Below are 25,780 nucleotides of genomic sequence, written 5' to 3' on the forward strand. Positions count from 1 at the left end.
TTATTGTTTGATTTCTTATTTGAAGTTTGACTCCTTCTTAGATCTATCAAAAGCTTCTCTTGCATTTTTTAATGCAAACACCAGCAGTATATCTTTTAGGGTTTGCATGCTCTATTAAGAAAAATTCTAGCCTACTATTCCTTTTTGATCTACATTCTTATGAAAACAACATAATTGGCAATTCTAAAAGTTCATGGTATTTTAAAAGAGAACAAAAATATGAGATCAGTCTTTTAAATGCTGAAAATGACAAGTTTAATTATAAAGTTATTTGTTTCTTCATATTTTAGCTTCTCCCCACCCCCCAATTCAAAATATAGTAGACTTACACCAGCAGTGTATTAATAGCTTTGGTAAATACAAACATTATACTCAGCTTTAATATACAATCAGCAGTAAGCTCTGAATGCTCTGTATTCTTTATTCTTTTCAAAGCAATGCTGCAATTCAAATAGACTTTAATACAATGTATCAGATACTTTCCATCATACATACAGTTTGAAACAACAGAAAAATGGTGTGAAGGCAAAAGATTGTGCTGAAAGATCAGCACTTATAAGGATTTCTACTTTAATTCAGTGTGTTTCTTTCTGACATGGGTGGGAATACAATTTTTCGCAGGAAGGATAAATATAGTCAGTGAAATTCTTGTCCCGCTGAATTCAGTGGGATTTTATCCAACTACACAGGGAACAGTTGTGTAGAGTAAGGATTCCTTATTTCCAGACAGTGACAATATTACCATCCTGAACTAGAGAAGGACCTCTACTACTATAAACATTTCATTTCTTTGTAATATGGTCGGAATTTTTACTCACCATTTATGTTTTTCTTTGATATCTTTAGCTTCCTTTATTAACTACCTGAATTTCCAGACATCAGATGTGTGTTCATCACTTCTTCAGAGGTTCTTTAGTTTTCTGTCTTGTATGAACTGCTGCTGTGAAGCTTCTGCATTTTCTAAACATACAAAGCTTCCTTATGTGAAGAGCTGAGAGATTTTAGAAAATGCAATAAACACCTCTTAATGCATTTAACGTGAGTACTCTTTTGGTGTGTATTTACCAGCATTTTTTGATTGGACTTGCACATGCAAGGAATTCAAACACCTCATATAATTCAAAGAAATTTGTTGTCAGCAGTTACCTTCAGCAAATACACTTTGATATCTCCAAGCAGCAATATCTATTTTGTTTGATGAAAAACTCCTTTCCATCTCTATTGGCATCTAATTACCTTTTCCTACTCTGTATCTTTTTACGGATTTACATCTTTTCTCAGCATTTCCTGTATTCTGTGAGGAACCCTTGCAGGCTGCAGCTAGTGGTGCTATCCTACTTATCCTGCAGCTATAAATGTTTCAGCACCTTGTCTGCCGTCTTTGCTGAAAGGGAACAGTCCTTTTTATTCTCCTGTCCTGGTGTTCCCCCAATGATCCCTAGACTTGATTTAAGACGAAAATTGGTGCTGATGTTCTGAGGGATCCTATCATACTATTTTTAGTAGTCCTCCAAAGTGTTTTGGTCCTGTTGTTCTAAACAGAATAAAAAAGTATGTATAGTTACTTTGACTAGTGGCTGATGAAATCCTCCCCAGGACTGCATTAATGTGCAATGGCACGCTAGACCTCAAGAAAACCTGGAATGGTAGAGGCCAAGCCCCAGAAAAAAATGTATACTAGGTCCAGTAATGGGTGGCCAGATACACATTTGGGACTGACTGCTTTTGGACAGAATTACTCTGCTGAGCTGGGATACTGCTACAGGGGCTGACATTGGCAAGCAGTCATTTTTGTGCAGGGGAGGACTGTACAGGTATGCTCCAAAAATTAGAAAAAATTGAGTTCCAGGTCTTAGGGCAGAATGATAGAACATTGAATCTGTGAAGACTACTTTCAAAGCTTGACAGCAAGAGGTGGTTTAAAAGAAGATTCATTTCCCTTTGCAAACAATGATTTTTTTCAGTGACAGAATTTGAAAGCTCCGTGGACCCACTCTTAAAGCTCACTGATGTAATCAGAAATATTGTGTTTAAATCTTATCATTTCCATATATCTTTAAAAAATGTCTTGTGTTCCTACAAGATCATATTTATCTTCTCATCCAACTCCAGCAAATATTGGTCATTTTGATGCACAACTTTCTTGTACATCATTGAAAAATTACTTATATTTCCAAACGTGGACCTGTGGCTTTCTATGCAGAGTGGGATTCAACAAGCTTTCACAGGGCATTAAGGCATCAGGACAAAACTAAATTGCTTGAGGGATCATCATACTGTTCCCTTGTTTAGTGAACACTGGAGATATATAGCACTAAATTTAACTAACTACAGAGTTTGCAGTGCTATTTTTAGACCTGTTTTCTGTGAAAATGTGGCATAGGTGAAGACTTTGTAAATCAGTCTCAGGTCAGGTTGGTCAGGTTTGATCAAATTTGATACAAGATTGGCAATCCAAAGCTAAAACTTTTTTGAAAATTGGCTGGCAGAGAGGGACAGAGTTTCTTCATTGATAAAAGTAGATAAATAAACAAATAAGTAAACGGCCAATCCTTTGCCATAGGGAAGGCAGTAGGGATCCAGATGGGAGCCTGGCAGACTGCAAGCAAGAATGACAGTCATGGCTGGGGAGACGGAGCACCAGAGAGCTGCAGAACAACAGGCCACAGCAGTGGAGGGATCTGAGATAAAAGTATGTGGGGGGGAAAAAAAGTGTTTCCTTAATTCTCCTATTCAGGATGCAAATTGTAAAAATCAATTAATCATCAGTGATGAAAAACTATGGCTGCCAACTGAGATGTCTCAGCGTTGTACATAATGCTTGTTTTAGCACAGCGTGCTGCTTGAAGAAAGATGTTTTGCTAATTAGTCCTAAAAGTTATAGGAAGTTTGTAATGCATTCTTTTTTCAACTAAATTGAATGACTCAAGACAGTAGAGTTATTGTATGAGTAAAAAAATAGCAGGATGAGGCCATTAAGAGTGTGCCAGTCATCAGATGTCATGAGCGTTCTTCATTACAAAGAAAAATTTGTCCTGAAAAAACCAAATAAATAGAAAATCTCCACAAACCACCTCTTCTATCTGTTCAGTGTGCTTGAGTAATTTCTAAATGCTGAAAGCCCTGGAACCCAAACGATACTGTAAAAAAATAAACTAACTGAAACCATAGCTCTTGCCAGATTCACTGCTCTGCAAATATTCAGTAAGTGGCTCGCTACTGATAAGGAAACTGTTGTTGTACTCTTGGACTGTTTGTCAGCCTAGGTGAATAGGGAAAATGGGATAAAGAGATTTAATTAAGTGCCTAAGAAGGGATATAGTCAAAGACCAGTAGTTGCATTCAGTTCCGATTTAGGGGAAGCAATGACACAAAGTCTGGTGTTAGCGGAACTGGTAAGAATTGGCTGAGCTCCACTGAACTCATGTTGTACCACCAGAAAATCTGGCCTCTATAGTTCCAATGTGGACATTTAGTCTGTCTCAGTCCACCTCATAATTAAAAAACTCAAGCACACCCCAAAAGAGACACTAATTCAGGTTCTCCTGTGTATCAGGTATGACACAGTTGTCTAATTATAGTAAGTAGGCTCAAGCTGCAAAAAAACAGAATTTCAAAACTGTGGAGGGAGGCAGAAATTTATTACCCATATCCCTCATACCTTCCTCTAAAGTCAGTTTTCTTTAACAGCCAAACTAACATTACATGGTTCTGAGCATATAAAAGGGGACAATAGACTAGTAGTCATCTATAGGTCCTGCTAGCCTAGCACTGGAGGAAAGTTTTTTTTGTGTTCCTATGCCTTGTGTGGGAGATGAAGCAGAGCTGAAGTCACCCCATTTACCCTCTCCTCAGAGGAAATATTTATATTTTTATTGAACTGGAGGGTTAGGGGTCTTCAGTTTTACAAACTTACAGCTTAGATAAGTGATTTCCTCCAGCGCTTGTCCTAGAAAAATAAAACTAGATTCCTTTTTCAAAAGTAGTAAAAAAGGTAAAAATAGTAATGTATCTTAGAAGGAAACAGGTGCATAATATCAAAATATTTGAGATCTGCTATTGCTGGATTTTGTGCATTTTATACTGCACTAGCCACAGAATACAATGTGGTTGTGCAATGGTATGTTACAAAAAATATCTTAAGCATTTAGTAAATTTGGCACAATTTTTATATTCTTTGGTTAAAATGCAAACATGTGGGGATTTAAGATTCAAAATCAAAGGTATTGGAACTCTAAGAATAGTTCATAGTCCACCTCCTTCAGGTACTGAGAAAAGACTGAGATTGCGATTGAAAGACAAAACCAACCCATTTCTTCACTTAGGTCCTCAGAGTCTTTTCTTGTTCAGATCTGTCTTCTCTTACAGTGTTTTTGTGGCCAATATCAATAATGAATACTGGAGTCCAGGAGCTTTCCAAGCTTTGGTGCAAAGAAGTGAGCACAAGTGATCAGGAACAATGTCTTGAAAGCACAGTTGCAGATTATTTTATATATATGTACACACATATATAGATCAAAACAGGAGAAAACATACTGAGTTGAGCAGAGCTCATCGGTGTCTTATTTGTTATTGTGTATTTCTCCCCCTCTATTTTCAGTAGTCCAGGGCACCATCGCAGCTGGGGATGAGCAGGTGCAGAGAACAATTATTCTACTTCTGGAGCTAATTGTGGGCTTCAATTAGGAAGCCAATTTATTGGGGTAAAGAAACTCATTACTGTCGATTCTTAGGCAAGGAATAAGATCTTTTCATGTGACCCACCGTGATTAATCTATTTATTTATTTATAATAAAGCATCGATGGTCAGTGTAATTCTCTTATCTAGCATGATGCAAAGGATATACAGAGACCATACAGAGGGAGACATCAATACAAGCCAGTAGTATGCAGATGAACAAGCTGCTTTATAGCGGCAGTCTTATGGTTGCATTGGTATAAGGTTTATCAGTGTCTGTACCAGAACTGAATTCCTTTCCCTTCAAAAATCCAAAATCCTGCTGGTGGGCATTCGAGAAAATTTTCCAATGCGAAATAAATAAATAAATACTCAGACAAAAATATCTTACATGAAAAAATCTAGTTGAGCTCCATTGTTTCAAAAAGCCTGCTCAAACCAAGATGCTTTACCTTTTAACATGTATCTATTTATGCATGCATGCAGGGAACCTACCAACTAATTGGAATCATATTTGTAAGTCTACTGTCTATCATATACTACATTGTAAATTCCAACATTTTGCAGTTCTCAAGCTGCCGTGCAGAGGGAGTTAGAAATAAATCCTTCATTCTTACATCTTCCAAGTTTTCCAATAGTTTTATTTCTTTGAAGTGTCTTTGATTTTTATATACATAAAATTCAAAAAATTAAAAAAAAAAATCCCAATCTAAATCCCCAAACAAACAAAATAAACTCCCCTGTGCCAATAAAATTGCACATTTAAGGGGAAGGGGGAGATATCTGGGCTAGAAAGCTATTTTTGTTCCAGCTACATCAGCTTTATCTAGTTTAATGTTTGTTCTGTGACCATTTGAAATTCAATTTCAGTTAGTTCTGTATCATATCAGCATAGGATGCATCATTAACTCTAAGAGGATGTTTTCCATTGGCATCTGCTATTTTCACCAAATGTCAAGGCTTGACATTTGCTATCTTTATCTGGTTTTGGTGTATCACTCATACTGAGATTTTGTTTCTTCTTATCTGATATTGATTTCAACTGTGACCAGCTGTGTTGCTAATAAAATCAACAGGCAAGTATCTGGCATTTAGTTCTTCACCAGTAGAGGAAAAGAAACAACCCAGTGACAAAAAAAGTAAAGAGATACTTTTCAATTAGGACGCTTGCTTGTATCCTCATATTATCCATCTCTTAGCACTTCTGTTGATGTAGCATTTCTGACTGATTCTCTTCGGGGAGTCTCCATGGAAATCCTTGCCTCTCAAATGAAATATTCCTTTTTGCTCTCATCCACTGCTTCCTGGAGAGCGGGGTCATTTTTCAAAGCGGCATCTGCGCTTTCGGCAAACTCGGTTCCTTTTGCCTCGTTGGTGTGGTAGGTGCCCTTATGCCTGTACATGTACCGGACCATCACCACCAGCAGGCAAATGAGGACAAATACCACTGCAGCTATCACACCTGGAGGAAGGAGACCAGTTAAGTATATTGCCAGTAATGAAATATGAGCAGTATCTCACAGCCAGACATGACAACTTGAATTACTCGATAGAGGAAAGCCCATGTATCATAAGACGTTCACATGTTGCAGTGGGCAGAGTCGTGTGACACTGCAAAGCACAAGATGGGATATATAGATACTGCAGGAATGCAGGTCAAATTCTCACTAGCTTGCTTTCAAATCAATGCCTTGATTTGGTTGAACTCATTGGAGCTAAAAGTTCATTACAAAATGAGGAGAAATAAAGGAAAACCAATAGGTTTCTTTCATCCTTCTGGTAACATATACCCCGGGGAGCTTGCAGGCAACCCGACCCTGCCTCCGCAAGTGTACTCAGTTTCAGGAGAAGTACAGGGCACTGGCTATTTCTTGGGAGACGTTCAACAAATAGCAGGAGCTGTGTGACTGCAGTACTGCTCTGTATTTGCAAGCTGCCATTTCATGCTGTGCTCTAATTAAGAAAGTCTGATTGTAATGAATGTGGAAGTGACACCTGGAGGAGGGGAGGGAAGGGAGGAAGGGATTCTGGGTAGATCTTGCCTGTCTCCTGGACTAAGGCTAATTACTAGCAATGTGTTGACTGGACCAAAATTTCCATAGGTAACCCAAACGTACATAGGACTAAATGGTAAATGGAAGCACTCCTAGTGAAGGAAAGTAAATTCAAGTTCCAGGAGTAAACCAAACATTAAAGACATACACAATAAAAAGCACCAGAACAGGACACTCCTAGGAAAATCTCGTATGTGGAGTGTGAAGGTGCTCTCAGGATGCAATAGTTGGGAATTCATCTGACTCATTGTCGGTATCTACAGTTCAGGAGGCTCTATCTCAGTTACTCCCCTTGGGCTTCCTTTGCTGTCAGTGGATGGTGTGTGTCTGGGGTGACTCTTCTTCTAAAACTGAATTCCTACATTTGGTCAGATGAATTGCTCCCTGGAAATGCCTACTATTCTTTGACAAAGAGGGGTATGCGGACAATATCTCTCTTCCGTCCCCTGTGTTCAAGATATGTGGCAGGAGTGGGTATCTCCAAAGCTTTAGATTTATCAGCATCGGTAAACTGAGTAGGGATCCCCTATTGGCATGAAAACAGGGGAATGGACAGAATATTAGCAGGGTAAATAAAAATTACAACTCTGTCTTAAAAAATATGCCTGCAATGTTATTCTGCAGATTTTATGGTGCCTGGGTCTGGAAAGCGAAGTTACTGCTAGCAGAAATGAAATTGCTTATACAAAGAACTTTAGGTTTACAATAATATCATAGTTGCAGTGGGGGCTTCATCAATTTTTAGGACCTCACTAGTATCCCTTGACACAAGAGGCTTTAATAGGCTTTGGATGTAGCACAATATTAATAAGCCTAAGGGACTAAGTACAAATCAATTTACCTGCTACTTGTTCATAGAAAGCTGAAATTAAAGTTACGGGAGATGGGACCTGAGGGAAATATAGCAGAACCTCACCAATTTGCACTAATGATTGGTATACCCCCTTGTGAATGACTGAAATTAGTGCGTTAGCATGGAAATGAACAAACACAATAAAAATCAAGACAGGGTCTCTCCGTGAACATAGCTTTGCTCATTTATTCTGACAATTGTATTTAGTTTAAATGCATGAGAGAGCTTTAATAGAACACCAGAAAATGCACTGTGGTATATTCTGTAAAAATAAAGGGTCAGCTGGTATGAGCTAGCATGGCTCAAATCAAAGGTGCTATACCAGTTCTGTATTAAATGACAATCTTGGCCCAGTGAATAATGAAGTATATCAGAGGTTGACTTTGCTGCTGGACAGTTAGGCATTCTGTCCTAAAATGAGGAATGGATGGGGGTGCTATTGCACACTATATGGTTTATGCTCATTATCTCATCTCGTTATCTTGCCAATAGCCCCTCTGGGAGCAGATTTCCCACTGGCCTAATTAACTCTAATTGTGTTGCTCCTGTTGTCTTGTCAGCAAAGTAGGGGTTTTGCAAAATGCAAGAAATCAACCAACCCACTGTTTTAATTCTAATGGTGCTGCTTAGTACGGTCTGCTACTTACCTCCAATAACAGCCACATCTGCTCCAGCTGTGGGGCTCTCAATGTCTCCATCTATAAATAGATTAGAATATACAAAAGTTAATTAAAGAAAAAGGAATTGGATCATATGTAACAGCAGTCACTGTACTGGTGGTGCTGTATTAGTTTAACCTCTCAAACTCAGAACTTAAACAAGATCTCTCATTAGCAAAAGACATTTATGAAACTTCTCGTTAGAGTTAGCTGTACTGTAACAGTTTTCTGCCACCATAACACTGGAAAATAAATAGCTAGCACATTATGCAAACTATCACGGCCCTCAGGGAAACACCTACTGTTTATTATGAGCACTTACCTGTAACATCCTCCAGTGAATGATTAAATTAAGAACGTTTAGGTACTGTGATTACTCTCAGAAAGGTAGTTTTGGGGAAAAAAAATATTGGTGCCTATTTATTTTCCCAATTATGGCTCTTCTGAGTATGGTCTGGATCTTGATTTGGTGCAAATTAATCTGGCTGTATTGATTTCAATTAGTATTTATTTATCTGCAATATCCTGTTTTTAATCTTAGCATTTGTTTTCTTTTAAACTTACATTTGGAATCAAGGCAAACCTGTTAGGTGTGTCTTATAAAACACAGTCCCCACTTAGAGTAAGTCTGAATTCAGTGCTGATAAATCAAATTATGTTCTTTACTGGATTATAATTTATAAAAAAAAAGATAACTTTTCAATTTAAATGCAAAAGAGAAGTACCTGACCATGTCTTTTTAAGAAGTAAGAAATTGGTTTGAAAAGTTGTAAGCTGCTGAAAGGGCAGTTAGAATTTGAATTACATTTTGATCTTAATTATAGCACTTACTAAGAACATCCAAAACAACTAATGATTAGCCAAAGTGTTTTAAAGGGGAGAAATAAAAAAAATATCCTAAAGAATGGTAAGGATTTTTCTCTCCTTATTGCTTGATACAGACCTTAAGTGAAAGCAAATTCATATAGACAAGCATTTCTTCACTAGCTTCCCCTTAGCTGATCAGGGTACAATTCTGATCTTGTTTTCTCCTCCTTATTTCATGCCATTTGTATCAGCCCACTTAGTCCTGAATTATATGAATGTCTGAGAAGGTGATAAACTCCTGGAGTTTTTCCATGCTAGGTTTATAATAGGACACTACTTTCTTTCTTTATTATTGTACTATTTATGCAATTCTAAATGATACTGGTTTCTGAACAAGTCAAATAATAGCTTTATGTGTTTTGTGTTTTTTTTTTTAATTTTTTTTTATTTCCCCATGGTAAATACAGCGGATAGAAAACTTCCCTGAAAAAGGTAAAAATAGTAATTCCAAAACCTTCTGTAAATTCAACAGTGGCACTATGGCTGATATCTGGCTCTTCTTTTCCTAAATCTGTGATATATGATACAAGGATAAGACAGTATCAGCAGCTCTCTCCTTACTCATGTCCGGTCCCTTACATCAAATTGCAATAAACTGAGGAGACCTGAGATTCAAAGTATCCCCCTCTTCCCAAACATGGGAGATGCTTTTTCTAGAAAGTAGGAGTACTTTCCTCTGCCCCAGAGATCCTTCCCGCATTTTCTTGCAGTTGTACTGTGATAGAAAGATTGAACACTCCTTGTGTAATTTAAAAACTCAAATTATGTCTACGTCCATTCAAAACCCGTGTGCCTCAGAAGAGATTAATTGCTTCAAGGTCAAACTGTTCTGTATTTCTTTATACACCAAATATATGCTGCATGCCCAAAAAGCAGGCTTCTCTACAGCAATCAAATACTTGAAGGTGTGAATTCTAAAGTGCTTCCCTAGCCACACAGCTTGCTTCCAAACATTAATTCCAGATCAAATCATTATCCCTTTAATTATAAAAAGGTATGCTAGTAACTCTCTGCTCTTTCCTCTCGTTCCCAGGTGCCTCTCAGATTCAGATAACAAGCAGGTGCCTTATCTCTAGTACTTGCCACCACAGTGCTTTCTGATAATGGATTACAGTATCACCACTTTGCAGAAAAGTTTTCATTTCCATACTGTACTTTCTAAGTTTTCAGAAGACTGCTGGGCCCATCTTGAGCTATCGTGTAGTCAGCACTGATCTGTTAAGCTGACAATGCTCTGCTATTCAGCAACCACCTAACACCTTGATGTGGCTTCACTCACCACAGTTCCCATTTAACTGCAAGCACAAGAGCCTGACTTCTCCTTTGTGTGTCGACTTTTGACCATGGAACGGGCTTGCTGTCCTCCCAGATGACCTTTTGCTGCATCATCCAGAGTGCCAGGACACTGCAGGTACCACCGATGACCAGAAGTTTCCAGGGTTTGCTCCCCGGATCAGTTTTGGAGCAACAATGATGGAGGGGAGAGAGGGACCCTCTATGCCTGTCTCACAGCCTCCGAAATTTCACTTTGTCCAAAAATAGCTATGTTATTCATGGCAACATCACAGTATTGCTAGGCAGCAAGGGAAGGTATCAGTGTCATTCAAGATTCAAGGAGTATCACCCTTCACAAACATGAGGAAAATGCAAGGCATGCACTCATGAAATGAGGCCGTCTTGCCAAAGCAGGGGTGAGACAACAGCCACTATCCACACAGGAATCCATGCTTGGCCAGGAACCTCAGCGTGGTCTCTCTAAACATCAGCTCAGTCTATGTGAGAAACACACTGCATTACTGTAGGACTGAATCTTCACTTTCTGAGGCAGAAAAAATATACAAGGTACCAGAGGAATTTTTAGAAGAGCAATGGATGTAGGCTTGGCCTCTTGTACCTTCTTTATTCTGCTCTTCTTCACACGCAGAGGACTCAGAGGTCTGCATTTCAGTATCTTCTGTTACACCTGTTTTGGCTATTTTCCTTTGTTTCAAGGACATCTTTTGTGTTATCTGCTGCTAAATTGTCCTTGCAAAACTTCCTCTCACTGTTATACTGGCCCTTGTCCATAGGTACAATCTGGTCCTGAAGTGTTTAGACAGTGTTGTTATTTAGTGCCATTTGTTGCCTTGACATGCAGAAATCAAAAGATTGTGGGAAAAGTTGTTTTTTTGTAAAATCTCTGGCCATCAGAACGAGTTGGCTAAATCAAGACTAGAACATCCAAATCAAATTGCCTGTTGTTGGAAAGTATGTTTCTAAAAGTCAGAATGAAGGGAAAGAAATGTCTTTGTGCCATGACCCGAAATTCATCAAATTCCAGTTCTGCCCATAAGTTTATAGATAAGGAATTTTGCAATAGAACGACAATTGCTACCTGTCTCATCCTCATCAATCAAATCATGCTGAGAAGGCAGCAGCTTCTGAAAGCCCCAGGAATATTCCTGACTTAAATACTGCAAGCAGATCTCTGCCTTCGTGCTTCAAAGGTAAAAAGCCAGTACTATTAGCTTTTATGTTAATGTAGCCAGTGGTGAGATTTTCCTGCTAAATTTGTTGGTAAATTTGTTAAAGCATCTCCTCCAGGTGCTATTGTCCAATAAAACTTGGCTTTCATTAATTTTGATAGTTTTTTTCTAGTTTCAATTGATCCCATTCCATTTTGGCTGAGGAGCACTTGTTTGAAGGAGGCAGGTCCAGCAGTGAAAACGTTTGAGGTTCAGCACTCTCCTTGTTCTGCTATGCACTTCTCTTGGCAGTTGTAATGGTTTCATTTGTTCTTTAGATTGCAAAACTGAACCACTAAAATCCATAAGTCACTTCCTGTTCAAAAATTATGACACTGGCTTTAAAATAATTTAAATCTTTTTTTATTTACTCTTTCTTTCATACCTGAGCTTCATTCAAGTCTTAATTACCAGCCCTTCTCTACAATGCCAAAACCAAAATGCACTTTGTAGATGAAAACTGAGGTTTTGGCATGATTTTGTGACACCAGGAAACAGGTCTTTAAGTAAAACACAAAGTATTATGAGAATCCTGACAAGACTTATCAGTGAGCTACTTTAGAAGTATAACCATGTTAAGACATCCAAAGTGACAAGCCATTCAACGTACATGGTGATAAGGGGCGTATTCATTCCCCAAATACATTCTCCCATCCAGCATAGAAAGCATCGATTTTAGATCCTGCTACTTGCAGGAAACAATACCTTATGTGCTTCTGTGGCTACTGTCACTGACACATGGGATAAACTTGCAGAGAGGTTCAAGCTTTCTCATTTTTCAGGCACAGTTTTTGCCTGCTAAAGGAGTTTCCAGAAAAAAATCTGGTACTTGCACCCTTAGTGTTTTTGCAGTCAGCACTGTGTTTAGCAATTTGTGTACCTACACGTTCGCTTGTTGTGGATTTACACATGGAAAAGGCATGAAAGGGAAACCGCACCTGCGAAGGGATCCCCATTTGGCACATTTGATATGAATGTATGGGAATCATCCTACAGGATAGATCTAATCTACTGGTGTGTAATCCATAAGTGCAATGTGATGGGGTAACATAGACTTTACCCCGAACTTCTCAGTGTCTCTCTCATTTCCCAAGATAAAGCTCCAAACTAAAGCTGGACAAGTGCTTACTGCTAAGTAGTGTTGAATATAGAAAGAAAAGCCTGAGATTACAGCTCATGTTGTCACAATCTCCTTGCAGCTGTGGGTGATACTGCTGTTTTGGGGAGGGTGAGTCAAGCTGAGTGAGTATACAGATATCTCTGTGTGATAACTAGCTTTTACAACAAAGTTTTCAAAGCTACTCAACACCAGTCAGGCAGCACTGCTCCTGCTCCTGCCTTTCAGGATTTTCCTACCCATAAGCTTGTGCTTTTGATTCTTAGCAGCTTAAGCCATCTTCTATCACGATGCTCCATTGCTACCTGCTTGTGGTTACACTCTCAGGCGAAGCCTTGGCTGCTAAATTACACTCGAGCAGGTCTCTAAGTGCTTTCTTGGGCAACCCATTTTCTCTCTTGCTGTACCTGTTCATTGCAAAAGAAGTGCTTGGAATTCATTCAGTCCCTGCGAATGCTGAGCTGAGGTCCTTAGGGCCGTGATTTCCTTCTTAGGGCTTTCCTAGGTGTGCAGACTAGGAAATGCACAGCAGGATTTCATCTTTAATCAGCTCACCTAACCACCTTATGAAAAACACAGCTGCTAGTGGGACTTTTCCAGGAGAGGAACAACCCAACCTTCTCTCGGTATATCCATGGATGTGCTCTGCAGAACCACTCCAAGTATTGACCGTATCGTTGCAGGAAGTGGTGTGTAAGCAGTCTGTAGGCTGAAATGTGTCTTTTGAATTCAACTATTAAATGTTTAATGGTTTTGTCTTAAATATTAGTACTATGTATCTGTGCACTTCTGGTAAACAAGGGAGATGTTCAAACTGAATAACATCCAGTTACTGATTCAGGCCAGATATAAATGTAATTCAGAGAAGGATTTTGCCTCTGTATTGATTGTTCTTTCATACATTCATACATTTGAAAGAGAGCTTTAAGTATAACTGGAAACTAATGAAATACAGTTTACTCAGTAATACCGAGTCTAGTAAATTACGGTCTATTTTTTTCAGTTGTATCAATTGACCTAGCACAACATACTATATCAATTTTGCCTTGTTTTAAAAAAGTTGTAATTTTAAAGGAAGACTGCCTTTTTATGTGAAGAGTTTAGGTGGGGTTTCAAAACCACTCATTGCTGATCTAATTCCTTCCACTGAAGACAATCGTAAGGTATTTGATTGGGTTCGGTAAAATATTATAAACTTCTGAAAGTATTGAGGGATCTACAGAGTCCTCCAGGAAACTTGTGCAATTGTTAAAAACCTTTACTAAAATTTTTGCAATTTTTAATTTTTTAATATCGTGTACATGAAAATTTATTTCTTATAACTGTTCCTTTCCCAGGGGCTCTCTTCTGTTCTTTATAGGCTCTTCTGCAGCCGTCATTCCTCTTGACTGTAAAACCAGGTCTTAATGTGTCCCTATTGCCATCACTGATGCAAGACTTTTCTTACCACACATTTAGTATGGAACAACTAATGAAGTCTTAACATCTCCATTGTTTATGCAACTGTGGTATGTCCTCCTTGCCCTTTGGTTTATGTTTGTGCCTTGCCAACACATTGCATTCATGAGAAAATCATTAATCTATTAACCTTAGCATACTGATTTAATTTACAAGCTATAGTTAGAACTGGTTCACTGCAGCTGCATGTGTAAAAATGAGTTGAACCAACTTCTGAAAACTTCATGTTAAAAATATGTTAATTGCTCAAGCTGCTCTCTGGCCTGTGTTACGATATCGGATGCATCGCACTGAGGCCTTTCTGGATTAAAAAAAAAATGTCATTACCTATTTTAATATTTGCCAGTAAGTGTGCTGTGCCCTGCCAGAGCTGGCATCTCTTATCCCACAGGGTCATCAGCCTGAACCCATCAATTTGACACATTCTGCTGAAAAAGCCATCACCATCTCCCATTAGATAATGAAACACATCAAGGCTGTTCTTTTAAAATTAAGGAACAGTTTCTCATCTGTCAATCTGGACAAGAGACAGAATAATTTGGCTTCCATTTATATACTAAATTATTATAAGGACAATAATGGTGACATACAACAACCACCACATGATCTTTTGGGTAAGTAAATGGACTGTGCTCCAAATGTAAGGTAAATCATGCAGACTAAAAATATCTACAAAATTAAAATACACAGGGCCCAATCCTCTTGCTATCCCAGCTAGCAAGTACTTTGTCATTAATTCCAAGAAGACAAAATCCAGTCTCATTCAATTAACATAAAGGTCTGTTCAAGACTTTTCACACTTTGTAATACAGTGAGGATAAAAGGGCATTATCAAATTAGTTTAATTAGATTAGGATTGCCACATAATTTTAGTAGTTCACATTTGATTCTGGTATACAGTGTCAGCAAAATATTTTTGTACCATTATAGAATGTTATACAGTAAATAAGAGAAAATATGTTTTCCAGTGTTTGAGGGAGTAATGATTTCACTCACACAGTTTTTCCTTCTTTTGGGAAGTTGAATTGCACTTGGGTCTTAGGGAAAATCAGAGATGGACAAATGGACTAAAAGTCAACTTGTCAAAACATAATCATCATATGATATCCCTTAATGAAAAGAGGGAGAAGGAGAAAATGTTCACGAAATTTGGGAAGTTATTTTAGGTGAAAAATAATAAGGATCTTTTAAAACTGAACAGATATTCTGTATTTTGAAACAAAATTTTTAAAGTATTAAAAAAGAGAAGAAAATTGTGTTTTAACAGATTACATAATCTAAACAAAATCCAGATTTTTTAGTTAAATTAAACTTTTCTGTTTATCCCCCACAAGAACTGGAAAAACCCCAAATTCACAGTTCAGTTTAAACCACATGCTTTTTATTTATTTATTTAATTTTTGTATGCACTTTCTAGAGACATACATTAAAGTACTTTAGCTCCTTAGCTCAGGGTGGTTGAATACCAACCACCAATTCTGACGGCAATTAAGCAAAGTGCATCCCGTAAGAGCATTAAAATGGCAATGCCCCCTTAGAAGTACTATAAATGTGACAGCCTTAAAGCTCCCATTACAGCACAGTACTTGAGAGACAGCTTACTGTAGGCCCCTGAGTCCCCTCCGGTAGCAGATATTTAATGTCTCCTATGTATTCACACTGATGTATATACTGTGTATATATACTGTGTATATATACAGTAAAAAAATTAACAGAGAAATTCAGATAGATCTGTCTGCTGCTCATAGCATCAGGAGGAACGAGAGGGTTTCAGGGCTGGGAGAAGAAACGCAGAGATGAGGAGAGGTTAGAGAAAGGACCTGCCTCCCTGGCACTGGAGCTCCTTAGCAAGTGGGCAAGGAAGCTCACAAAAGGATGCTGTGGAAATCTTGAATTTAGAGATGGGATGTGGGAAGCCACCAAGGTTCACCCTGTGGTGGTCTTGCCGCTCATGTATAGTTGCTGGGTTTTGGTGTGCCTCTATGGCAAAGCTGCTTGATGTCTGAAGAGCAAATGCTGCCTTCTTATCATACAAAGGGTGAGTGATGTGTGTGGACCTGGAAGAAGGTCTAATCTTTTTCAGAAAAATGCTGCATGTGGCAACTTGCAAGTTGTGCCCTGTTTTGTCTGCCTCATGTTTATAGTCGTATCACTGGAAAAGTTTCTTACTTTTCCATGGAAATATGTTAATGTCAACCAGGCCATCATTTACATTTCTCCTTCACAAGTGTCAGAGCTGGCTTATGCTCCAAATGTATATCTTGCTGGGGAAGATAAATTGACCTAGTATTGCTTTATTAAAGGAGTGAGAAATGTGGTATGAGTCAGTCCATAAGGTACAGTCCACAATCAGGCTGTTTTCCTGCGTGCGTCCCCTCTCCTCCCACCTTCCCCCTCTTCATCAGAACAGAATACTCCTTTTGAGTGTTTTTTAATTGGGAAGGTTTTGAAAGAAACACTAAATATCCAGCAAATCTGCCAAATAATTTCTGCCTGACTTTCCTCCAAAGTCAACAATTTCAAGCTGTAGTCATTTTTGCTGAATCAAAATGGGAACAAAACAGCCATTTGCTCAATCACTTAGATCAAAGCTGAATGGAAAGGAGTCACTGGCTTAATTGATTAACCATTGTAAATGCTGCAAATGATAGTAGGTAATCAAAGGAGCTGACTATGGATACAGTGAAAGCCCATCTGACAACCTGTAACAGATACTTAACTTGTAATTCTTGAGAAACAGTGCATGAAAAAAGCACACCTCACTGACCTAAACTTTGCATGTTAGAAACATAAGCATAAAAATTTGAGCCAGAACCTTCCAGTGGAAAGTCAGAGGCCAAGAGGTCTTGGAGGACATGATAATTCCTTCCCAACCCCTTGCGTAAATGGTTATATGATGCAGTAAGATGATTTAACTGTGAAACTGCTTGTAATTATTTACCAAGATGCACTTTTAATTTGTACCTAACAGGTCTACCAGCCTCAGCCCTGACTCTCAGGCCTTTTTACTGTGTCATCAGAGGATAAGGTGATCTCTGTGTTCCTTAATGTTGCTGTGCTTGATTATATGACTTAATAACTTCTTAAGATTAGGTTTTAGTTTACATTTGAAACATACCCTTTTTATAGATGTGGCACTGTTTAAGACAAACATTAGTTAAAATTAGACCCCCTGACTAAGACAAACTGAACTGCCTGTTAGTATTTGAAATATTTCCATCAAATACATTTGGTAGCATTTCTGCACTGATTTTCTCTGTTCCTGCTGTGTGCCTGACTGTCCTTGTAATCTTCATGATTTTTGACTCCATTATTCAACTGTTTTTAAAGGAAGAGCAGGCAAAGATAAGCAGTTTGCCTCAATTTTCATGAAAGCTGTAGGCTGGAGAGAAAAGGGAGACTAGGGTGGTCCAGCAGTGAAGGAAAGGCAGCAAGGACTCAGCAATTTTAAGCTGCTAAAGGAGCAGCCGGTTCTCCAGTCACCACATGCTTTCCAGTCATCATGCATGTAGGTCCAGAGGAGTTGCAGCAAGGAGCGTCCCCTCCCCATGGGGAGCTGCTGTGGGAGGGAGCTAGTGCATGCAGGGGGTGGGATTGAGGGGGCAGAGTCATAAATCCAAAACCAAGAGTGTTTGACTGGCTCTGTTGCTGGCAGAAAACTTATTTTAATGAACAATGACATGCAAGGAAAGAAACATGGCCATTATTCTATTAAGGCTGTTAAATGTCTATTTCTCCTTTTGAGAAGAAAAAGCTTGACCTTGTGCTTAAATTACAGGTGATATGATCAAATTACAGGTGATGTCATCTAGAAATTACCTGGAACCTGGTGAAAGCCTGCAGTTATGCATGAAGATACTATCCTGACAATTCAAAGAATGTAGTGCCAGGCTACTGTCCTTAGAAAAGTATAATAATTTTCCCAACATGGGTAGGTTTCTTCCTTTATATCTCATTCTCACCACCAATATTTTGTAGCAAAGCAGTCCGACAGGTTACAATTCTTGGAAACAGGAGCTCTCTGTGCTCTGTCCCCTAGCTTATTTGATATGAATTGTATTCAGCTACTTCCAGCTCATACACCAGTGCTTGCCTAAGGCACTATCTACTAAGCATTGCAAGTGGAAATGTCAGGATGTTTAGCATATGCTCTTCAGGGACACAGAGATCTTTCCTGGAGCACTGATGAGGTTAATATTATTAATGGAGATATCTGTAGTGGAAACAATCTTCCAAATGCTTTAAATATTGAGCATATTAAACAAAGAAAATAAAACATATTGAAACACCTTAGAAACTTGCAAGGCAAATAGTAGCTCAGGGCAACAACATTTCTCATTTTCCAAGGATTCTGCAATGAATATGCAGATTTCTTTTGCATATCTGCTCCATTTAAAAAGACAAAGCCCATCTGAAAAGCATTTATGTATCAGTCCAAGCTGTCTGAATGGAGTTGAGCAATTTTAGCAAAACTTCTTTACCATCTATCATTCATCTGAGCAATTCTAGACAGATTGTGCAATAATTGTTAAAAAGAGGAAAAAAAAAAAAAGTCTCGCTTGTCTATTATTTTTGGACAGTTGTCTGGTATTATTTGACAAATAGCATACTGAATACATTAACAGAGATGAGCATGAAAAAAACCTTCACTGAAGCCATATACTGAAAGTTTTTCAGCATGGGACTTATATTGTTGTGAGATTCATTAACAACTCATTACTAATGTTCCTCTCTCCTCATGAAACATGAACGGTAAGTACCATGTAGGTGGAGAGCTAATAACCAGCCTGGCAAGATTTTTGACTACTGGAAAGGAGCCTATGTGATCTAAACTGTCTCCACATGTGCTGCAGAGAGGACACTAGTTGGCAGTTGGCCTATATGATTATTGTAGATCCCTTCCAACTCTTCTCTTCTCTTCTCTTCTCTTCTCTTCTCTTCTCTTCTCTTCTCTTCTCGTCTCTTCTCTTCTCTTCTCTTCTCTTCTCTTCTCTTCTCTTCTCTTCTCGTCTCTTCTCTTCTCTTCTCTTTTCTTCTCTTCTGACATGCCTTCTTGCAAGGAGATCCATCCAGCTCCAACAAAGGTGTGATGAATCCTGGGGGATGGGGTGGGAATTTCTTTTCCCATCAACCAACCAGCAAACCTAGAAGACTAGCTCAGATTAGAAGCCTAGCTTTCTGGAGTCTATAATTAGAGAAAACAAATTCCAACTATTACTGTTAGCAGTGCTTAACCATCCCTTTCCAAAGCCTGTGCTGAGGGCTTAGCCTTTCTATAAGGTAGGCAGAGCTTTTTTGCAGAGCTTTCAACATGCACTGGTCAGAAGGGTTAGATCTCTCCTACAGGTGCTTAAATAGTGTCTTACACTTTGTTTTTGCTTGTTAAGTTGCAATCATGTTTATGGAAGTAATCTTATTGTGTCAAAATTTGATGCTACTACATTCCCAACTAGAAAATAACTCCATTTCGTTTAGTCTCCTAATAAGGAGTCCTTTTTGGGTTACTGCTCACTTGAATGGCTGTCTGTAGACAAATGTTGACTTTCAAACAACTTGGAGAATGATAATAATTTCTGAGGCTTCTGCCTCTTTTTAAAATCTGGTTGAAACTGGTCAGTGGATCCAAAAGTTCTTGATGGGAAGTGGCAGATGGATGAGCAGATGATTAAGCAGAAAGATGGACAGCAGGAACACATAAGATTCATTTCATTAGGAAACTGGACTGAAAATAGAAGTAGCAGTGGGTACTTGGATAATATTCCTATTTTGGTGACCAATTTAAAAAATGCCATGTTTTTGCGACCATTTCGAAGCTTGTAGATGATGTCCTTAGTGGTTTAAACAGCAAAGGAAAAAACAAAGGGACATTGCCAAGATTTTTTTCAGCTCCTTTTTCTGTCAGAATGCTACATTTTCATAGTTTGGACTATATTTTAAACCTTTAAAGACAGATTCGGCTTGGAGAGCTCTGGCAATTTCAATGGAGGATTAATGTGTGTCATTAAGCAAAGAAATATGGTCTAGTACTTTTCAATAGCAACAAATGCTTGCTATGGCACTTCTCTGATAAAAATATTTTGGATTTATTGTAAAGCCTTTGGGCTAGTCCTTTCCTAAATATATGAAATATACATGCAGAAAAGCTAAGAGTGAATTGTTGTGATTTGAGCTGGCTGTTACATTCCAGCAGAAAAGGGCATTCCTGCTCCTAACCCTTTTCCTTTCAAGCTGATCTAGCAGAAAACCAGCCCACCAAAAGGAAAAAGGTGGGGGGTATTTATTGGCAAACTAATCCAAGTCAACATGTGGTCTGACTGTCTGTTGATCTGTTGACAGGGAGGGGTTTGCTAGGTGCAGACAGAGAGGGCAAAAGGCAGGAATGCTCTTTTGGGCAGGTGAAGTATATTATAAATCTGCACTCAGAAAAAAACAAGTACCCCAAAAGAAAAGCATAAGGAAAAAAACAGTTGGATAAAGCCAGAGATTTCCTTGCTAGATTGCTCTGAACAGAACAGAAAACTCCAGTTTTTACAGCCAAGTGACTCCTTTGAAATACAGTAGCTCTAGAAGGCCATGGAAAAAGTTGGCCTTGGTATTCCCTATGTAAGAGTATATTGGAATGCACGAAAAAGTAAGGGCCCTCTCTCAGCTGTCAAAATAGGGACCCTAGGGCAGAGCTGTTACTCTGTACCTCCCCCACTGCCTGGAGGGATGCTGCTCTTCCGCAGCTGAATCAGCAGCAGTCCTGCTCTGCAGCTGAGCAGCAGCAGTCACTGCTGTCCCATTTACACTTGTATCAAAACAGGGCACCATTCCAACACACCAAGTGAAATACCAACTGGTATACATACAGAGTGGGATTGGCAAAAACTCTCTCTGCTAAACTGCTTCTGCTCCCTTTGAAGTTGGTGGCCAATCTCCCACACATTCCAACTGCTCAGATAGGCCAATAGTGAAAGCTTTTAAAAACTATTTTACAAATATTAGAAACATGATAGAACCAAGGTTGCACTGTCAAGATCATCATATATAGCTTCTGTCCATCTTATCTGTTTTCCAGCTTCCCATTTTATTCACCAGCTGATGCTGCCTAACAGGCTGCAAAAATCTGCCTTCTCAAGCAGTCATGAGAGAGCCTGTAAATTTCTCAAAGCCCTTTCATAACATACCCAAACTATTTACCATTGCCTCCAGAGAAGTCTGCTTTGGAACAGTATCATAAGGTCAAGTTATAGCACTGAAGTACCTATTAGTATAAAGAGAACGAAAAAAAAAAAAGAAAAAGAAAAATGAACAACCACTAGCACAACCCTGGAAAATATGAAGTCATAAGTAGAGTTCAGCCAGAGCAGACTCCCATTAAACTTTGTTTAAGAGCCAAGTTCCACCCTGAGATATGTGTGAGCTGCAGTTTATTTCAGAGGGACCTATGCTGTACTTCATGTCAGGGCAAGGCTTGGACACAAGTATGTATCTGTTACAAGTCAGACAGGAGTAAAGCCCACACCCCTTTTGCATTTTTGGTTTTGTCTGCAGAGAAGGAATAGAAAACTGAAAGCAGTGGATAAAATAGCCCACAATTTTACAGGGCCTGTCTGTCAAACTTAATTTCTTCTTCCACAGGACCTGAATGCCTGTGTTTCTAAATCCACTAAGGTACTTTTATATGACGCGGTAGCCTTTCCCCGTGCTCCTGCCACCCCCATGAGAGTTAAACACACAGGCAGAAGTTCTAAGACTTGTCTTTCTAACTTCTTTGCTCTTTGGAGTCCCTTTAAGAGACAGTCAGTAAGAAGTGTTCCCTAGGATATGCACACACTTTATGAAGAAGGGACATACCCAGCAGTCTAGCTTTGCTTCCTTAAAGCCTTCCACTGAACGTTTTTGTGTGACAAGCAGGAGCTCAGCTGAATGAAGAGGGAAGAAGGAGTGGCAGAGAGTTTCCCTGTCCTGCTTGCATTCCCAGACAAGGAGCTAGGCATGTTGGCACCCTTGTGCTGTGCTGAGTTGCATGGAGAGCTTCAGGCGACAGCCTTTATCGTTGCTCGGGCTGGCTCCTGCTGCACAGCTGGCTGTTAGAGAGGACAAAAGGATAAAGTCATGGCCACGTGCATTTCTTCATGGCTCCTGGAGGCACTGTGGTTACCTGGGTGAACAAGGCAGAGGAGCGCCTTGCTCCCTGCCATAAGCTGTGCTTTCAGTAATGCTGAGCTCCCAAGGTTGAATTCCTTTAACTGCAAGTTAAAAGAGCTCATTCAAGGAGAGGGAAGAGGGGGAGGTAAGGCTCAGTCCTGCCAAGCGCTGAGTCTGGATGTGAGCAGGAGGTTAAAGTATTTTATATGAGAATCTCTGGTAAATGTAAAAGCTTTTATACCCCAAGGCAACCCTTTAAACACTGAAATGCTAACTCTGGCTCAAGAATTTCCCATGCCTCAGATCCCTGGGTGGTTGCCCTCTGCTTTAACTCTCCATTAGGCATCTGCTGCTGGCTCTAACAGGGAAGATGGACCATCAGCTCCATGCTCACTACAGCACTTCCATGGGCAGAGCTGAAAATGTGTTTAAGTCCTAGTTAGGCAAGAACACCCAGCACCATCAGGATCAAACCTACCTTGGCAATCACTTCTTATGGATACTGTAGCAGACGGGAAGAGGTGGCAGTGTCCCTGGGAAAGTGTCCCTCTTTTTCTTGATACTGGTGTAACCTAACAGCCAGCTGATGAGGGCCAAGGGAAACACACAGGCAGCCATGGTAATGCCACATCACTTCATTGTGCAGTGGCAGTGAAACAAAGGACGGGGAAAATCGATACCAAATCCCATTAGCTGGAAGATGGATTGGAAATATGCCAGCAAGGATGGGGAATGGGAAGGACAGATATGTGTGCCCTGGGAGTCTGGGGAGATGATATGGCCATCAGCCACAGCTGGTGTGCCATGGCTTTGGGCCTGTCAAGGGACTGATTTTGCATTTCTTATTACATCTCCCCTCACCCAGGATTATGTTCAGTGTCGGGCAGAGGTATCCTCTTAGGGATATGGATGCTCATGCCCACAGACAGCAAGCTCTTACCTTAATGTGCCAAATAGTGGCAAACAAAATCAGTTGCAAAGCTAGACACCCACATTTATCAGTATGTCCCTGGCAGACTTCCCTCAGGCACCCACAACTCCTGGACCTTGCTGTGTGCTGCAGGTAGCAGGGCATGACCAAGGAGGGTTGATCCTTTAGGGTTTGAGAGCCTCTTCTCAGGTGTGAGCTGTGAAGGAAATCACTTAGGCAGAAAACAGCATGTGCTAGATGTTCCAGTTTCCAAGCATATTTTCCTCATTCAACGGGGAAAATACACATCTCTCCTCTGGAATGAACCACAGACACAACCTTTAATTACAGGACGTGTGCCCCCCTCCTCCCACAATGACTGCTGCAATTTTATATCTGACAAAAATAGGCACCCAGACCTCCAAAGGGGGTAGCTGGTACTTCCCCCTCTGGCCACCTCCAGCAGCTGCAAGACCCTGCAAGGTCCTGGGGCTGGAATACACCACGTTTGAAAGGGAGGGTGATTCACTCAGTGATTTGGTACTCAAGTCACTTAAAAACAGCACAGTGGAAGCAGCGACGACGTGGAAGTCATGCTCCCATCTGCTCCACTATTGGCCTCTGGAGAAAACAGGACACAGGATACGCCTCCTGCCTGAGGAAGGCTTGTAGCACCCGGGAGAGAAGGCATGACCTTTTCCTTAAAGGAATGCAAGTCATGGAGAGGAGTAGGGAGAAGAAGTCCAGGCTGCATTTAATCTTAAAAAGTGCCATGCAGTCATACCTCCTCTTGCTTTCTCCCCCTGTGTTTAAAGCTGATCCTTAGTTATTTAACAATCACACATTTTAAACAGTTTCATCTGTCTCAGCCACCCCATTGTTGCTCCAGTTAGTCATGAACCTTCTGACACAAGTCAGATGCTGTTGAAATGAAAGGTTTCATTCATCGCAAGTAAAGGAAATCAGAGGAGGTACCCCAAGAGGAGAAGGGCTTGGCTTATGCTCTCTTTCCAGCTCACAAATGGTTATGTCCCCAGGATGCAGAGATTAAGCATCTCACACAAAATGTGGGAGGAGGAAGAAGAGTCTTTGTCTGAGTTTCACAGATTTTAATGGATTCCAGAGGCGGAAGTCTTTTACCAAGGAGCAACAGCAAAGTTCAGAGAAATGTAAAAGCATTTATCTCCCCAGTTGCATTCCTGCCTGCCAAAAGCAGGAGGGGTGATTTACTCCTCCTTGGTACAGGGAGTCCCTTATGGATCATTAATCCACAGGGAGAATGAGCTCAGGAGCCATAGACATCTTTTCTTAATGTGCAAGAACCTTGAATCAGCAGGAAGTATTCTTTGGGAGCATACCGGATCAGTTTATCTTTATTTGCTCCCCACTACCCCCTGCAAGAGCTCGTTACCATGGATAAATCACTTTACGTTCATTAAAATCTGTGGTGATAGTAGATGAGGCTGCTGTGAGCTATATCAAGACATTTGAAGCAGAGGAATATTAAAAAGTGAAGATCTGAAATCAGCAAATTCTGATCCAAAGTCCAATGAAATCAATATGAGCAATCTCAAGTTCCAGGGTACAAGCATCTCAACACCACTGACTACGGCAATGCATTTCCTGAGAAGCTCTGCAGAAAAGTGAAGGAGACAGAAATGGTCAACTATTTGTTTACATGCCAGGACCTCAGGTGATGAAGCTTTCTCTTGGCAGCTAGAGCTGATCAGAAAACATGCACCAAAAGTTATGGTAGGAAAGGGGTTAGATCTGGTGGACACCTCTTATTATTATGTTCTGATTTCTTTAGGGGTAATAAAAAGAAAAATAGTCTCATTTTGTCTCACTTTGACTCTCTGAAACCACCAGAAAATATTTCCGCAATGCTTCGGTTGCTAAGTGATGAACATTAAAGACTGGTTATATCTATTCACAATATGCAGACATTTACAAAATGCCGCTAGTCTGTAGTGGATGGCATTTTACAGTCTTTACCTTGGCGAAAAATTGTGCAGCAGAGAACTACATTTCTGTGTTCAAATCTCCCAAGAAGCACTCACTCTGTGCTCAGGTTTGCCAGGTTCCATATAAGTCTGGTAAATCCACATCCTTATTGCTGTAAATGACTTACAAGATCAGAAATGTGGCTCAAAGAGAAAACCCAAAGCTGGCTGGTGTCCTTGGGTTTTCTGCTGTGTATCTGTGTGTGCATGCAGCATCCTTTATTTTTGCTCTTTGTCAAACGTTGTGTCACAGACTTAGGCTTTGACAAGTCGAAAAGTATGAAGATTAGAACAATCATGTTTACATGTATTACCACCTGCTACTTCATTTCTTCCATGGTGCTTAAATGTTCAGGCATGTGGCTTTGAAACACGCTACCTTTAATGCACTTAAAAACTCTGCTGGATTTCCAGCTTTCTTTGATCTCCACAGTCTAGAGACTACCTCAGAGAATACAAATAAATATGTTTAGGGGAAAAATATTTTCAAGGAGAAAACCCTACAGTCCTTCCAACTTGATATGCTTTGCCAGTTGATGTCATA

At 39.8% G+C, this 25,780-nt stretch overlaps 1 protein-coding gene across 1 annotated transcript in view; it reads right to left on the reverse strand.

Annotated features, from left to right (window-relative positions):
- Window positions 1–283: 283 nt before the first annotated feature.
- Window positions 284–25,780, reverse strand: part of GYPC (glycophorin C (Gerbich blood group)) — a 35,612-nt gene continuing 10,115 nt past the window's right edge. Inside the window, exons 2-3 of the mRNA XM_049810474.1 lie at window positions 8,233–8,283; window positions 284–6,140 (exon numbers count right to left, since the gene is read on the reverse strand). Coding sequence (XP_049666431.1) covers window positions 5,944–6,140; window positions 8,233–8,283 — 248 coding nt within the window. The 3' untranslated portion in view covers window positions 284–5,943. The remainder of the gene's footprint in view (window positions 6,141–8,232; window positions 8,284–25,780) is intronic.

This window comes from Accipiter gentilis, chromosome 1 (genome assembly GCF_929443795.1).
Source record: "Accipiter gentilis chromosome 1, bAccGen1.1, whole genome shotgun sequence".
Lineage (NCBI taxonomy): Eukaryota > Metazoa > Chordata > Aves > Accipitriformes > Accipitridae > Astur > Astur gentilis.